The sequence below is a fragment of the Falco rusticolus genome, chromosome 10, assembly GCF_015220075.1.
Source record: "Falco rusticolus isolate bFalRus1 chromosome 10, bFalRus1.pri, whole genome shotgun sequence".
NCBI classification, from domain to species: Eukaryota; Metazoa; Chordata; class Aves; order Falconiformes; family Falconidae; genus Falco; species Falco rusticolus.
In genome coordinates this window covers 22,033,616-22,050,198 of record NC_051196.1, presented here as the reverse complement: position 1 = coordinate 22,050,198, position 16,583 = coordinate 22,033,616, and the positions used below count along the sequence as shown (strand labels likewise).

At 59.7% G+C, this 16,583-nt stretch overlaps 2 protein-coding genes across 2 annotated transcripts; both read left to right on the top strand.

The window, feature by feature from the left end:
* The first annotated feature begins 1,655 nt into the window (after positions 1-1,655).
* C10H20orf96 (chromosome 10 C20orf96 homolog) lies at positions 1,656-6,575 on the top strand. The gene is given in 11 exon segments (XM_037402661.1): positions 1,656-1,723; positions 2,089-2,152; positions 2,365-2,476; positions 2,855-2,994; positions 3,538-3,696; positions 4,162-4,261; positions 4,695-4,845; positions 4,977-5,085; positions 5,957-6,111; positions 6,245-6,251; positions 6,328-6,575. Coding segments are annotated over 11 exon segments (1,179 nt in total). The 3' UTR covers positions 6,442-6,575.
* Positions 6,576-10,562: 3,987 nt separating this feature from the next.
* On the top strand, positions 10,563-13,724 carry REM1 (RRAD and GEM like GTPase 1). The gene is made up of 4 exons (XM_037403354.1): positions 10,563-10,996; positions 11,192-11,304; positions 12,409-12,613; positions 12,814-13,724. The coding sequence occupies exons 1-4, from the start codon at positions 10,681-10,683 to the stop codon at positions 13,089-13,091; spliced, it is 912 nt and encodes a 303-aa protein (XP_037259251.1). The 5' UTR covers positions 10,563-10,680; the 3' UTR covers positions 13,092-13,724.
* Positions 13,725-16,583: the final 2,859 nt, after the last annotated feature.

The following is a 16,583-nucleotide window of genomic DNA, read 5'->3' as shown; positions in this document are numbered from 1 at the left end:
CCGGTATCCGCTGCTCCCCCTGTGTGGCCACCCCGGTGCCCCCTAGACCCGCACGTGGGCACCCCCGGGAGCCCCCACACGCCTCGCGGCCCCCTGGGAGCTGCACCCCGGCCCGGGCACGGCTCCACGCTCCCGGACACTGAGCATCCCCCCGGGACGCTGCTCCCGGTGCCCGGCCCCGCCGGTTCACCGGGCCCCCACTGCCCCCAGTACCCTCGGCAGATCCCTGGCCCAGGGACAGCCCCCGCGATCCCCGGTGGGGCTTGCAGCGCTCGGCCCCCTGCGCCCTGGGAAGGCCGATGCTTCGTGGACGCGCCTGTGTATGTGTGTCCGCCGCTCCCCGACCCAGCAGCGTCTCCGCAGGGCTCGGCTCCCGGCGGGTCAGGGGGGCGGCGGCCCACGGGGCTGCCCGCCGGTGCCACGAGTGGGGCCTTACCCCCCGCGGCGCAGCCCCGCCAGACCCCGCCCCTCCAGCCAGACCCCGCCCCTCCAGCCAGACCCCGCCCCCTCGGCGGGGCTGCGGGCGGCACCAATGGCGCGGCGGCGGCGGACCTGTTGCCCCGGAGACCGCGGGCTGCTCGCCAGGGGCCGCGCCCATTGGCTGCCGCCGTGGCGCGCGGGCCCGCCGCAGGGCGCGCGCCCATTGGCTGCGCCGCCGCCGCCAGTTGCTGTGGTAACAGGGGCCCGAGCACGGCCTACACCGGGTACGGCGGTCCACACCGGGCACCGGGGACTCAACCAAGCATCGCGGGCTACACCGGGCACCTCAGCCCACACCGGGCACCGCTGCCAGCTCCGGGCACTACAGCCCACGCCGGGCACCGGGGACTCCACCAGGCATCAGGGCCACACCGGGCACCGCGGCCCACACCGGGCACCGCGGCCCACACCGGGCACCGTGGCCCACGCCTGGCACCGCGGCCCATGCCCAGCATCGCGGCCAGGCCCAGGCTACGGGGATTCTGCCAGGCATCGCGGCCCACACTGGGAACCTCAGCTTACAGTGGGCACCATGGCCCATGCCGGGCATCACGGCCCACGCCTGGCACCGGAGACTGCACTAGCGCCTACACTGGGCACCGCGGCCCGCGGCCTGCCCTGCACCCCAGGGCTCTGCCCACACCCACCTTGAGCCCCGCTGCCCGGGAACCACCACACAACCCTCTACCGCGGCTTCCCTGTCATGCTGGGCCTTGCACGGAGGCAGTGGGGAGCCATTGTCACCGTCTGACCCTGGCACCGTGCACCTGCCCGGCCATTCCCCCTGGCCCCCCGGGCGGGGCCGGCTGCGTGCACGTTAGCCCGGGAACGCTGGTGCCGCGGAAGGGCTCTGCGGGGCCCTGAGGCGGCTGCCCCGTGCTCACCGCCACGCTGCGCATGGCCCGCCCTGCGCTGGGCTCTCCAGGCCTCGCTCGGTGCTACCGCCGCGGGCTCTGCTCTCCCTCAGCAGCCGAGTCCCCGTCCCGCAGGGCTCTCCGGTCTGGCCCGGCTCCCACCAGGCCCGGGCACCCAGATCCCGCCCCCGTGGATCCCTTCCCGGCTGATCCCTTCCCGGTGCGAACCCGTGCCTCTGCCGCCGGGCTCCTGCCGTGCACATCCGGCAGGGGGCGCTCTTCCCTGGGCGCGGGCCCCGCTCCGCTCCGCCTGCTGTCGCCATGGAGACCGGGACGGGGCCGGGAAACGGGGCATCTGCGGGGTACGGGGCATCCGCGGGGGCCGTGGGGTACGGGGGGAACCCCGGGGCGCAGGAGGATGGCGGGGGGCCATGGCGAAGTGGGCTCCCGGGTGGGTGAGGGGCTCCCAGGAGGACAAAGGAGTGGGCCGGGGAGTGTCCCCGTAGGGGACAGGCAGGAGGAGTCCCCGGCGGGCCTGGGGTGGGGAGGGGGGCTCGCCGGCGGGCTAAGAGGATAGCTAGGGAGCTCCCCAGTGAGGCAGGGGGGGTAGGTGACGATGGGGCTCACTAAGGTACAATAACCCAGGAGTGTCCCTGGCTCTGCTCAGACTTTGGACCCACAGGGGCTTATCCCTGGGGACAGGCAGCACTGTGGGGCTCAGCCGCTTCAGTGGCGTTATGCTTTTGCCTTCCAGAGCCTGCCTGGAGATGGATGCACAGGGCCCGCTCCCCAGTATTGTGGAAGAGTTCAAGAGAATAGTAAGACTCCTGTTCCCATGGGTTTATGACACTTGCAGTGTCTCTCAACCAGGCCTGGAAACTGGCTGCTCCAGGCCGGTCAAGGGGCACCTGGGAGCCCCAGAGGAGCTGCGGAGGGGAGCTGGAACTGTGGGTCAGTTCAGAGAGGTCTCTGCTCACCAACTTCCTCTGATGCCCCGGCTTTTCTGTGCTAACTGTTGTGCTGAGTTTAGGATTACAGCAAATGGCAGAAGGCAGAAGCAGAGGAAAGGAAATCTCCAGCCCACAGGATGACTTGGCCACCGCTCACTGATGAGGACAAGAAGAAAGGGGAGAACAAGCCAGGCTGGGAGAGATTCCCTGATACACCACCCTGCTGCCCTGGCCCACCGGTGCCACTTCTGCATTAACCCAGTGCTTTCTGCAGGGAGACATTCAGCAAAAAACACAAAAAGCAAATTACCCAAGGTGAAATGCTGAGAATAAAGAGGGAGAACTAGCAAAGGCCAGGGAGTGCTCTGTAGGCTGGGCTCCTGGGCTGGAACTGTGAGCAGCTTTTGCTGACGCTGTGGAAGGTTTGAATTCAGTCTCTCAGTTGTTCATTTATTTCCCTCAGCCACATATGATAAGAGAGACTAGATGTAAGGTGTTGAAACTGGGCTGTGAAATAAGCACAGGCCTTTTTCTTTTTTGTTTTGGGTGGGTATTTTTTTGTTTTACTAGTTGCATTTATACCAAGTAGAAAACCACCCTTGCCTTCAGAGACATCATCCCAAGAGAAATACAGAAGTTCTACTCAGAGGAAATCAGCTCTTCAGAAGGCTGAACTAGCTAAAACCTTGGAAGAGATCAAAATTACCACAGTACGTGCCACAGATACCCAGTGCTGGGATGCAGGTTGCAAATCCATGCAGTTACCCCAGCTGCCTTTATGGAGGAAATTCTAGCAGCCTGACTTGTTCTTGCAAAATGGCATGTGTTTATTTATTAATACACTGGAGGTAATTATGCTGCTCTGCTTAATGCTGGTGAAATCTATCCTTGATATTGTCTATCAAGAAAAATTAAGAGAAACCAAGAGAGAGTCCAGACTGTAGCAGCAGGAGGGATGAGATTTAGGAAATGTGACCTGTTAGAAAAGACTGTTGGTATCAGATTTACTCAGTCTAGCAGAGTTGAGGTGGAGGACACTACCACAGCTTTTTAGTAGGTGAAAGATGGTTGTAAAACATGGTGACCGTGCAGCTGGTAGTAAGGAACAAGGGAGCAGGGGTGTACTGTATGGGGGAAGTCAGAGTGCCTTACCCTGGGATGGGAACGTCCCGGGGATGGCAGACGATGGTAAGAAAACTTGGGGCAGGTGGACTGGTGGAGTCTCCAACACTATAATTCACAATTTCCTGTAGAATCTGATTAATCTGAAGAAAAACACCATTGAGGAGCTGAGGCAGCTTAGCACCCACCTGGCAGAGACCAACTACCAGCTAATCAAGGACATCCAGCACAATGACAACAGCACTGCCAAGCAAGCCAGGAGCCTGCTGCAGCAGTATGAAGTAGTTCAGGTGAGGCTTTAGGGCTGACCGACAGACCCAATTCAACAGAATGGAGAACTTCCCATTACTCATTAGTACTGCAAAAGGGTCAGGCGCTGCCTGGCCCCTTCCACTGCACAGTGTGTGACTGGGGCATCCCCAGTCCTGGGGGGAGCTCCCTGGTGCCCAAAGATCCTGTGAGCTGCTCTTGTTTTGTGACCATGCTTTAAAGCTGTGAGAGCACTTTGACTGTAACTGACCCAAGCAACAGTAGTCACCCCTGTAATGGCCCAAATCCATCCCTCCATGATGTCCTTGGCTCCAGCTGGCTCCCGCTTCCTAGAGCAGCTCCTGTGCATGAACTGGCACCAGCCACAGCGGCAGATCCCTCTGTGCTGCTAATGCAAGCAGCAGCACCCAAGAGCACAGTCAGGGATGGTGCTGGGGGACGTTTCAGAGCTCTGTGGAATAAGCAGTGGATTTCTCCCCATGCAGAGGGTGAAAGCAATGGTGCAGACCTTCAATCAGAACCAGCTGGATACAGCAAGGGCAGAGCTCCAGGAAATGGAAAAAACAGTGGAAAAGAATCTGGGAAGTGAGTTGCTCACATTACTGTGAAATGCAGTCTATAGGATCATATTACCTTCGCTTTCCATCTTACTAGGTTAAAAACACTGTGTTGATCTTCTGAATGTCAAACAATTCCATTTCTGAAAATTAATCTTGTTTGCTCTGTGGGGATGATCTTCCTGTCAGCCTGTCAGGAGGGAGAGAGCCCTGTGACAGGTGGCAGCCTCTGCTCAGGGGCATAGGAAGAATCGCCTCCTTGGCAGCCATACGTACGTCCTGTTGGGGCAGGATCTGGTCAAGGTGGTCTGACTCGGGGTGGCCATTGCCACTTCCCTCAGGGTGTGTAATCTCTGTAGAAAGAAGGGCTCAGGCAAATGCAGGACAGACTCCTTGGCTCAGTGAAGAAGCAAAGCTCTGGAACCCCTGGGTTGAGATTTTCTGTTTTGATTTTCAGTCAGAGCTCCAGCAGCAGCTGGATGAAGTCACATCAAAAGTGCAGGTTCTCCAGGACATCCTGTGGACCTACATCAATGGACAGCATCTGGAACAAGCTGTCCAGACAGTCTTTCTGCAGCACAGCATCCAGAACCTGAAGGAGCAGCAGCAGATGCAGGGACCTCTCCTTCCCTGCCTGCAGCATTGCCAGGGAGGAAGGAGAGGGCAGGGGATGAAGGAACACCGTAGTTATCTTGCCTAATGCTCCTGTTGTTTCTGTGCACCGCTTCCTGCTGTCCTCAGAAGGAGACAGACAAGGCAGAAGAAATGGGGAAGGCCATCTTGGAGGAACTGGAAGAGAAGGCATGGGCGGAACAAGAGGTGCTATTACAGAAAGTCATGGAGATTTATGGAGTTCACATGATGTTCCAGCAAGGGAGATCAGTTTCTGGGAGCTGGGAGACAGGGCAGGGGCTGCCACACATTGCCCGTTAGCAATAGCATGGCACAGCCAACACCCAGAGAGTAACAGGGCATTGCTGCTCCCCTCCTGATGCTGTGCTGGAACTGTTTGTCAAGCTGGGAGGGTACACAAGGAGCACTTCTGAGTTTCTGCTGTAGTCTGATGTGTTGAAACAGTCTCAGGCTTACTCCTGAGGGTTTGCCGCATGGAGGCGAGTGCACCGTGACCCAACATTCACCCTGCTTTTATGGTCCCTGTTTTATTACATTATTTAGGTAGCTGCTTTGCTAATTGGCTGTGACACCGCTGTGGTAGCACACATATGTTTGTAATAAATTAATGAGGAAATTAAACTATATGCAGCACTACAGAGCAGGGACTGCTGTCATTCTTCCCAAAATAGGAGAAACTCCTATTGCACAGTTCCAGCTTGCATGATGTGCTTAGCACTTTTCATGCGTTAGCAGCTTGAGAGCACTAAGAAAATATTAATTACTGACTCCATTTACAGCCTGCTATGATGCAGAACTGCTGTGCCCTTTTACAGCTGAATTTGTAAGCACAGGCAATGTAAGTTACCCAAGTAATATTAATAACCTTTCCCTGGGAAAATGATCTCTTGAGTTCCTCAGTCTTGTCCCATGATCAACACAACCAGTCTCTTTCTAGAGCTAGAACCCAAACCTGGTTCGAGCAGAAATCATTTTCTTGATGAGTGATGCATCTGGACATGGCCGCATTGACATCTGGCAGCATCAGGGCTTCACCCTGGTGGTTAGCGTGGAGTTTCTTCAGAAGATTTTCTTCTCTTCACCCACACAGGAGATGTTGCTGCACCAGGGTGGCCCAAAGCAGATGGTGATAAACAACTACAGTCTGCAACATGAAATACTGAGGCAAAGGGAGGTGAGCAAGCTGGGTAAGAACCAGCCAGAGCCAGCCACTCTCAGCCTTTGCCCTTCATGAATATTTTGTCTGCCTTAGTGGGGTACGTTGCCTTCCATTTTCACTGGAGCCCAGTGGACAGTTAGGACAACCTGAGGACGAGCAGTCCAGCAGGTGTTTCAGGGAGCCTGTTAAGGCCTTGCTTGCATGAGGGATGTTTTCTAGCTCTGCTGTTTGCAAAATCTTTAAAACTTTAATTTCTGCTTCTATTGCAAAGTAAAGAACTCTTAGAAATGTCATTCATTCAGATTATTAAGGACCTGGAGGAGGAGATTGGTGAGCTGAAGAGAAGCATCCAGACACTTCACCAGAGTGCAAGAGACCTGATCTTTGCTGACGTTCTTCTCTACAGACCTAAGTAAGGCTGGCCAGTGAACATGCATGGTTCTTTTTCTGTGGCCTTAGCCTGCAGAGTCTTTGGCACTGAGCGCTAATAACCCTACCCCATCATTTCCACAGACATCATGGCTAAACCTACACCCAGCCTGAGCTATAAACCCACAGCTAACGCTGGGTTTTGCTTGGGAAGACGGTTGCAGGGTCTCATGGTCTCACCTAAGAGCAGCTAGGAGCTAGCCACAACTGATACCAATCCTTGGTCTCATCCTGTCCCTTCCCTTTGTGCAGCCTGCAAGTGGAGATTGTTAGTGGCTGCAGCTGGGGATGGTCGGCACCAGCAGAGCTTTTCAAGGCCCTTGTGCCTACACTAACTTACTTTATTGTTGTTTTCACTTTGCAGTTGGGAAGCAAAACTGAGGGCAAGGGGCAGGCTTGCGAGGAGCATCCTTGTCAAGGTAGGTCCTGCCCATCTAGAGCCGCCTTGGTTGTATGAAATGGCACCAATGTTCTATGAGAACCAAGATGGGCAGACATTTCCCTAATACGTAAAAAAATGTTGTCAGCATTGGCTGGCAGCAAAAAAGTAAACCTTTGTTATCTTTCTCACTGCTGTTTCCCTGCCCCAGTTCTCTGGTAGCTAATTACGTCCCGAGTGGAGGCTGTGGGTAATCCCCACTCCTGCTTACCCATGTGCGCTGTGCTGATACTGGATATAAGAATTACAAAGCGTAAGGTGACTCCTCACTTAGCATTGATGGGAAGAAGGCCCTACCAGCTTGATCACAGGAATACTGGGCTCTCCCCAGGGACAGACCCAGACAGGCTGAGTCTGTGGGCTGAAGCATACCAACAGCCAGCTGTGACAGGCTGTTTTCCACCAAACCCACGCAGGCTGAAGGTGTGATGCTGCCCCTTGTCCCACGGCAGTGGGGTCCTGCCCAGAGCAGGACAAATCGCAAAAAATCACAAAACCTGAGAAAAAATGGATCAAATGTGTTTAAATCTCCGGTATGCTGTAGTCAGAAACCTGTAGCTGTCTGCAGAACAGCATGCATATGTGCATTTATTTACAGCAACTGCCTATATAAATTGTTCTTGGCAGAGAGATGTCTGTTAACAGTCATTCCTTCCCAGCGCATCCCACTGCTGCAGGTGTGGGCCAGCCCCTCGCCTCCTTCGCGCCTCTCGTGCACGCAGGGGTTATTTTGCATGAAAATATCATCCCTTGGGATGAGCAGACATTCACCCAGCAAACCAGTGATGGTGCAGGTGACAAGAGGAGCTGGAACGCCCCACTCCAGGGCCTGGAGTTTAGCTGGAAGCCAGGTACAGCTGCAGTGCTGTGGGGGCACGAGCCAAAGCAGGGAGAAAGCCTAGAACATATCAGGAGATTGCAGGGGGAGGTGGGCAGCTGTATGATGGATTACAGCAACTTAATTTTTTTTTTCTGATAAAAAATGATAAATAAAAGGGAATTAATTAGCCTCAATAGCGGCTGGGGTTACTGAGGGTGGCTGGGAAAAAGAGTTAAAAATAGCAGGAAGGCCCAAGTGGAAAGTTTCTGTAACATCACAAGTCAGGCATTTGGTGCTTACCCGCCCTGACAGGCGGGAGCCTGTGCCAGAGCCCTCTTCGCCATCCCTCAGCCCTTTCCCACCGACCTCCTTGCAACTTTTCACACGACTTCACCAGCCCTTCGTTTCTGATTAACCCATTGGTTCCACGCACTGGATTTGCTTCCTGAAAGAGTAAAATCAGAAGTGAGCTGCGCTCAGCCTGGGAGTGTAAGGGTGCGTAGGAGTGCAGGACTCTTGCTGGCCCTCCTTGGGTCCCTGTGTGTTGCTGGCAACCCCTAGAACCCTGGAGGAGCTGTAGCCCCCTGCGTATCCATTCCCATCTGCATTTCAGCTTCCCCTCTTTATAAATCCTCTTGCTTCATGGGGCCCCAGGAGCATTTCACCAACTTCAGGCCCTGCGCTGGGGGCACTCTGGACGCACAGTATGTCCTGGGCTGAGACGGAGATGGATGAGCTCAGCCCTGAGCAAGCCCAGCCTGCTGTGCTTGTCTTCTCTCTGCGAGAAAGCAGATGTACCTAGCTGCTCCAACAGGCTGCCTGCACTTCTGTTTGTCTTTCAGGATGGACAGTGAGGGGCAGCTAATTTCATTCCTTCTCCCTCAGAGCCCTGGAGGTTATATCTGGCTGTGCCTCTCTGGGAAGGCCAGCGAGCACCGAGCCTGCCTTGCAGAGGGGCTCTGTGGCAAGCATGATCTAATGGCAGGGTGCAGGCTTGGAGCTAATTTCTTTTGTAGGCAGAGTGGTTAGTGGCTGGGCTAGACCATGGCGGCTGAGCCGAAAAGCCAGAGAGTGCTGCAGTGAGCTGGAGGTCAGGCTGGGCTCTGGTTCAGGTTGAACAGGAGCTGCACACAACAGCCCTCCTCTGGTTTTAAAGTAGTTTTGCCCCTGCTCACCCCAGCTGCTGCTTGTGTCCCAGAAAAAGTATCTGCACCCTCCCCACTTAAAACCTGTTGAAGCACTCTCCAAACTAGCTAGCTACAACAAGGTTTTTTACCATCTCCTACCAATATACTCTTCATACATCCCTCTCCTGCCTTCTCCTTTCCTCACCTAGGGCACGTGTTGTCTCTCCTCTTGCTTTTTCCTCTCTCTGCTTCTTCCTCAGCTGCTCTCTCTTCATTGGCTCTCAACCACTTAACCAGCCACACCTGCACCTTATCTACATCGGCCAACCCACAGTTGTATATTATCAATGCTAATTAACCCAGCTTCATTCGTCTACAAAAACCATCTGGGATAGGCATACCTGGGGACTCAGAGAAGATAGCACAGCTAGCACCCATCTTATGCTCTCTGGTGATGGGGCTGCTGTACAGGGGACAAGACACCTCCAAACCCTGAGTGTGCCACACAGAGCACCCAAGCAGTCACCCACCTCCTGCCTTGCCCATGCAGGAGCTTCTCCTCCTCATCTCACCAAACTAGCTGAAGTATGGCAACTTATTCCCACCCTTTGCTTTGTCCCTCCTAACTGCCCTCTCTCTCAGGCACATGCCAGATACCGAGGTGGTCCCCAGCATCCCCCCCAAGGAGATGTACTCATCTGATGCTTGGCCAGGCTCTTCTTCTAGGCCCCTCACCCAGCGCAGAGTGCGGCCGGGCTCAGATGAGGTGCTGAGCCACAAAGTGCCTCCTTTGCTGTCAGCAGCTTCTCCATCCCAGCTCTGCTCAGCCTCCTGGGCATCTTGCTGGTGGGTTATGTGGTCCAGTAAAGGTGTTACCGGCATGGGCTGAGCTGCGCTCACAGGCTGCAGGCCCTGGGAGGGCACATGGGGCAAGCCCCACAGCTACAGCTATCAGGGAGCCATCGCCAGCCCTCCCCCACGTGCTGCCGTGCCCCTTGGTGCTGTATCGGTAACACCGGAGGGGCTGAAGCTAAAAAGGACCTCCCAGTAGCTGTGCTCTGACCATGAGAGGTTCTTGGGATGGCCCTGGTGCCACGACACTCTGCCAGCGCATCCCAGCATGGGCCAGACTAGTGTCCCAGTGTGGGGTCAGACCCGTGCTGGGCACTTTGGTGCAGTGCTGCAGCACTGGCGCAGGTCTGAGCCAACCGATGAGTTCAAACAAAACCAGCTCCTGCTCCTGCCGGTGCTCAGCGAGCTCCGGCCACGGCTTCCACCGCCGGCTCTTGGCGCCGGTGCCCCGTGACGCCGGCCGAGCAGGGCTCCGTGGTCCCGGCAAAGGGCCGTGCACCGGGCAGGACCGGCCCGGGCTCGGCTCGCTCCTTACTTGGCGAAGCGGCGGAGCCCTGCGCTGCCCCCCGCAGCCGCGAGATGGAGCCGAGCCGGCCCCGGGACACCGGGTCCCCGGGGGACCTGCCCCACGCAGGACGGGAAGGCGGCGGAGCCCGCGGCAGCGCATCCCGCCCGGTGCCACCGCCGCTCTCCCGCCCCGGCTGCTCCTGGGGACCGAGGGGACGCGCCCCGGGGGAACTCCCGTTCCCCGGCACAGGGAACCCTGCGGGGCCCGGGCAGGGCGGGCGGGGTGTGCCCGGCGGGGGAGGGACCGGCCGCGGCGAGGGGGCTCCACCTCCCGGTGTTTAAAGCATCGGGGCCGGGCGGCAGCCAGCTTGTCCCGGGGAAAGTTGTGCCTGAGCTGCTGCTGACTCAGACGGGCCCTGGGAGCGGCGCGGCCGGGGGCCCTGGGGGCGCCTCCCCCCGCCCGCTGCCCTCGGTGCCGCCGATGACCCTGAACACGCAGCGCGGGAGCAGGAGCCCGCTGCGGCGGAGGGCCAGCACCCCCCTCCCGCGGCCGGGGCTACCGGGTGCCGCGTCGGGGGGCGAGCCCCGCCACCCCCAGCTTGGCCAGTCCGCCTCCGAGCCCGGCGGCAGGACCGCGGCACCCCGGGGCAGCTGGTCCTCCGAGTCCTCGGGCTCCTCTGGGCCCGGCGAGCCCCGGTACCGTGTGGTGCTGCTGGGCGACCCCGGCGTGGGCAAGACCAGCCTGGTCAACCTCTTCGCCGGTGTCCAGGAGCGGGACCCGCTGGAGCAGCACAGAGGTGGGTGCTTGGTGGGGGCGCTGCTCGGGGCCCCTCTGAGGGTCACCCACCGGGGGCCTGGAGGACGCGGCGGTGCGCTGTGTCCGGCCCCGTGATGGGAGAAACCTGCATGCGAGGCGGAGAGGAGCCCGGTGCCAGCACCGTGTTCCAGCCTGGGCTGTGCCACGCCAACCGGGCTCTCCCGCTGTCTTCCAGAGGCCGTGTATGAGCGCACGCTCTGCGTGGATGGTGAGGAGACCACGCTGCTGGTGATGGACACCTGGGAGCCGGAGCAGCCACCGGGGATCCCACGGTGCCAGCGGGGCCGGGTGAGCTGGGACATACGAGACATTGTACGGGCGCGGCCACAGCTTCAGGGCCTCTGAGTGCCACAAAGGTCTCCCTGGGGCTTCCCTCGCCGTGTCCCGGGCCCACCGCTGCCCTTGCTGCAGCGTAGAGGACATGCTGGGTGAGCCAGGTGCTGGGTCCCATCTCTGACCAGCTCTTTGCCCACTTTTCCCTGGCATGGGAGGCTGCCCACTGTGTTCTTGCCAGTGCGGGCTCTTGTGCCGAGGCACCGCGAGCACAGCAGCAGCAGTGTGGGCACAGGGTCCCCCTCGCACGAGGAGGGGAGGACAAGGGGCTGTGTGGAAGGAGTGTGGTGCCAGTCCACTTTGAAATGCATGGGAATGGTTTGGGAATGGGGCTGAAGGAGCTGACTGGGCAAATCCACATGTGAGTGCTGCCAGCCAGGGCACACGCTTTAACAGGCAGAGCAGTGGCCCCAAGAGCCTGGCATAGGGCATTCCTTCCACCCAGCACGTGAAGGCATCTCCTGGGCAGAAATGCCAGCACCGCTGTCACTGCCTGCCCCGAAACGCCCTTTTGCCTCCCTCCACTCCGGGGCTCTGTGTTCCTGTGGGTGCCACAGGGCAGCGACTGGTCCCCAGGAGCAGGGATGGAGCCAGTGCCCAGGCTCTGAACGCAGGCACAGCACCCGCGTGGGCTGGGGCTGCATTTGGCACGCACAGCTGTGCCTTCTGGAGATGCCCCAGCACCGTAACACCCCCACAGTGGCCCTTTATTTCCACTGTTGCTTAATTCCACCCTGGCTGGCAGGGAGCAGGGCCTGGTTCATGCAGGGTGCTGCACCTACAATGCTGGATCAGCCTCAGGCCCCCAAGCCAGGCTGAGCCCACAACCCGTTTGTTGCTGATAGAGGAGGAAACTCTCAAACACCCCCCAAAAGCAAGAGCTTTTAATCTGCATTTTTTTAATGGGACCCATACGCCTGCTGCCCATGATATGGGGGCTGGTGGGGTATGCTGGCAGGTCCCATCAGTGCTAGGGTGCTCTGCTGTTCCCCCCAGCAGCAGCAGGGCTGCCAGCGGCCCCTGCAGAGCAGTGACATCTCATTTCCCATGCGGTGACAGGGTGAGGAGAACTGGTGCCGCAGCCAGTGCCTGCAGGTGGGGAACGCCTACGTCATCGTCTACTCCATCACCGACCGGAGCAGCTTCGAGAGCGCCTCAGAGCTGCGCATCCAGCTGCGCCGTGCACGGCAGGCCGAGGACATCCCCATCATCCTGGTGGGGAATAAAACCGACCTGGTGCGGTGCCGCGAGGTCTCTATTGAAGGTGAGCGGTGGGGAGCGGGGTGTCTGGCTGGTCAGGACACCCAGGGGGGCCCTGCACCTGGGCTCCTTGTCCAGCTGCTTCTCCTGTGTTTGGCCCCTCGTCCCTGGACGTGCAGCTGCTGCCCCACATGCAGCAGTGCCAGTCCCCCAGCCCCCAGGGTGCCAGCGGGGCTGTGCCCCCTCCCTGCCCTTTCCTTGCAGAGGGCCGTGCCTGCGCCGTGGTGTTCGACTGCAAGTTCATCGAGACATCGGCAGCTTTGCAGCACAACGTGGCTGAGCTCTTCGAGGGGGTAGTGCGGCAGATCCGCCTGCGCCGAGGGGGCAAAGAGTCCTGCACACGCCCCGTGCCCAGCCAGAAGCGCAAGGAGAGCCTCACCAAGAGAGCCCGACGCTTCCTCGACAGGCTGGTGGCCAGGAACAGCAGCAAAGTGGCCCTCAAATTCCGTTCCAAGTCCTGCCATGACCTGTCTGTGCTCTGAGAGCCGCCGCTTTCCCATCCCTCCGCACACGCAGGCTGGGACTCTCCTCTCTGCCAGCAGCATGACCAGTGGCTTTGTGGAAAGCCCAGATGGGGCTGGAATGATGCTGAGGACATGGAGCTCTTGTAACTGGTGTTGAGGGATGCCTGGGGTGCTCTGGATCCGGCCACTTCCCCTCCAGGAGGGGAGACAAGTGGAGCCGGGTCCCTGGGTTGCACCCGTGGAGCAGGGGGTGGGATGGGCACCTGCACTTGGGGTGGTGTGATCCTGGATTACAAACGCTCCCGGGGAGCGGGAGGTGAGGGATGGCCGTGCCCTGCTGCAGGACTGCCTGCAGGGATGGAGGCTGCCAGGAGCATGGCAGGTCCCACTCATGGTGCCTGTCATTTGCAGGGCAGCAGGGACCAGCAGTGGACCATAGTGGTGTCCACCTCAAGGGCATCCTTGAGTCTGGCCAGGGAGAGGGGCTGGGGGAGCACCGGCAGCATCACCTGGCACTCCCAGCCCCTCTGTGCCAGGGCTTTGTGCCATGTGTCCCTAGCACCAGTGCTTCTCAGACAGAGTGTTTTCTGCTGTCTCTGTACTGGTGCAATGGGGAAAACCTTCCATCTGCAGAATAAACCACATCAGGGAGGTGCTGGTCTCTGCTGGGTCCCTGCCATGGGGAGCCACATCCCAGAGCCACGTGGCTGGATTCAGGCCTGGTTCCTTGCCCACGGCTGGGCCAGAGGATCTGCCTCCTGCTCCAGCCAGGCTTTGGTGGCCTCCAGCTTCACCAGCTGAAACCTCTCAGGGCAGGGAGAGCTTCTGGTTGCCGCCCATAGTGGAAAAACTGATTTCTCACCCAGTGGTCGCAGCATTGTCCCCTGTGACGGCAGAACCCCCAGCCCCCCTGCACCTCTCAGCTCCCAGTCTGCTCTGGAGAAGCCTCTGGGAAGGGCTGAGCTCCACTGAGGTGCAGCTTTCCAGCCCCCAGGCACCGTGGGAGCCTGGGCAGGGAGCCGGCACTTGGTGGCTCCCGCTGCCCCGGGAAGGGCAGGGAGGCAGGAGCCGGGCAGTGTGGCACCAGCTGCAGCGCTGCACAGCCGGGAAAGGACGTGCTTGGCTGCAGCAAGCAGTGAGTGACCCCGGGCACCCGGGGAGGTGGTGCTGGAGCTGTGTGGGCTCTGCCGGTTGTTTTTAGGCTGTGCTGCCAGCAAGCAGCCGGGACGCCATGGGATAACCTGCTCAGCGGCCCCAGGCCCAGCGCCAGGGAGGATCAGCGGTGCCCTCCCTCCCTAGGTCAGGTCGGGAGTTTCCACTCACTCTGTGGCTCGAGTGTGGGGAGCCACTGGCTGCGGCCAGCACCGTGCAGCCAGAGAGGGGGTCACTGGCGCAAAGGGGAAGCAGGGATGGGGCAGCAACCCAGTGGGAAAACAGTCTCTCCACAGGTGCAAACCCCAGTGAGGGTTTCTCCCTGCCAGCTCTGTCCCTGGGACTGGGGAAGCCCACTCGGGTTTTGCTCTGTGCTGCCCAGTGCCTCCCTGAACTGTTGGTGACAGTGACATTGCTGCTCTCTCCTCGCCGTGGCTCTGGCCCTGGCTGCTCTGCCAGGGCCCTGTCCCGGAGCCCCCCCACAGCAGCTCCTGGTGCCGCTGGATGCAACGCTGCAGTTCACACAGCATTGGCCACACTGGGGCTGGGGGCTGCACAGCAGAGACAGGGGCTCCTTCCTGCTGCCAGTGTCTCCCACAGCTGCAGCCGGCATTTCCCTGCTGCAGGAGGTGGCGGCGAGGGGGGGGCGGGGGCACGGGGTGGAAAGTTGGCAGCCGGCAGAGAGGGGAGTGGAAAGAATGAGCTCAAACCCAGAAAAATGCGGCTGTGCTGGAGGGTGGGAGGAGAGGCCAAGGGGGACCACGGCGAGGCACTGAGAAACGAGGGAGGAAGGAGGAGGTGCGGGCGGGGGGGCGGGGGCTGCCTGCAGCCCCCACTGGTCCCACACCTGGGGCAGGTAGTGCCGGGGTTCAGCAGCCCCAGCCCCCCCAGCAAGTGCTCTCGGGGCTGTCCCAGTGCCAGCTGTCCCTGCATGGCCATCGGCCCTGCTGCAATCTCCCCAGCCCCACCTGCTCCCCAGCGCTATTAGTCCCCATGCCATTCCCTGGTACCATCAGCCCCAGTGCCACCAGTCCCGGTGGTTGCTGCTCTGCCCCCTGCCTCCCTGGGACAAGGACCGCGTGGGCTCCCAGCCGGTGCATGGCCGCACCGGGATGCCAGCCCTGAGAGCTGCCCCAGCCCTCCCCACACACCAGCCCCTCTCAAACGGGCTGCAGAGACATGACTGGTTTTTTTGTTCAGTTCCCTCAGTGGGTGCACAAGGAGATCCCAGCCGCCACGGCAAAACCCGCTCCCACCCGGGCCACATCTCAGAGCCTAGAATGGGGCTGGAGCGCTGCAGGGCTGTGGTGTGCGGGCAGCGCAGTGGAGGTGAGGCTGGGAGGGGAGGCATCACCCTGCGTCCCCTTTGCCAAGGGTTCCCAAGCCAAGCCAGGGTTTAGGGGGAGGGTGGGCACCCCGAGGGGTCCATAAGGGTCTGGGTGAGGGGGTCGATAAGGGGGTCAGTGCTGTGCCAGGCCAGGCCATGGCAGGCAGCAGGGTGTGTGTGGGCACGCTGCCTGCGTGGCTGCCTGCTGCTGCCCTTGGTGCCTGTCCTTCTCCTTTGTGGGAGAGTTAGTGGCAGGGAGAGGACAGCATCCTGGGCAGGAGGCCAGCCCTGCAGAGAGGGGCTCCCAGGAGGCCTTTCCATCTGCCCTCTGCCTGAAACACAAAACTATGAATCACCCCTGGTCCTGAAATAGATTCCAGGAAGAAAACATTAAAAAAAAAAAAATTAAATTGCTTTTTAATCCCTTCTGTGCTCCCTTCCCCTGCCCGTGGCTCAGATCTAAACTAGGGGCAGCACCATTTAACTTTTCTCAATCTTTTCCTTTGCTGATGTCTCTGCTTCTCAGCAGACTCTCGTCCTGGCGAGGGCGATAGGGATGCGCAGCACCAACACAGAGGAGCTGGGGAGGAGGAGGAGGCTCGGTGGCACAGCCAGGCTGCCAGCGGCTTGGGAGGGGAGGGAATATTTGTGAGGAAAACACGCATTTCAGCCAATTTTCCAGCAGAGCCCTGGCCCCGGTCCAGCGGCAGGGAGAATTTGCTGCCATTTATGAAGCATTTTTACAGAAGGGCTGTTTGTGCAGCCACGGGTGGGCTGGGGCAGGTCATGGGGGAGCCCCAGCAGCGCAGGGGGTCCTTGAGAAACAGCAAAGGGCAGGAAAACCCAGGGCAGGATGGAGGAGAAGCCCAACTCGCTTGGGCTGGTGGTGGCTGCAGCTGCCACCTTCCCACTTGTGGCTGCGGGGGGCTGGGTCCCCCCTGGCCGCAGGGACCCCCAGACTCTCACCCACTCCTGGCACCGTGGGATCCAGGCAAGAAGGGCCAGGCCTGTGGTCAGAACCCCCTGCCTGT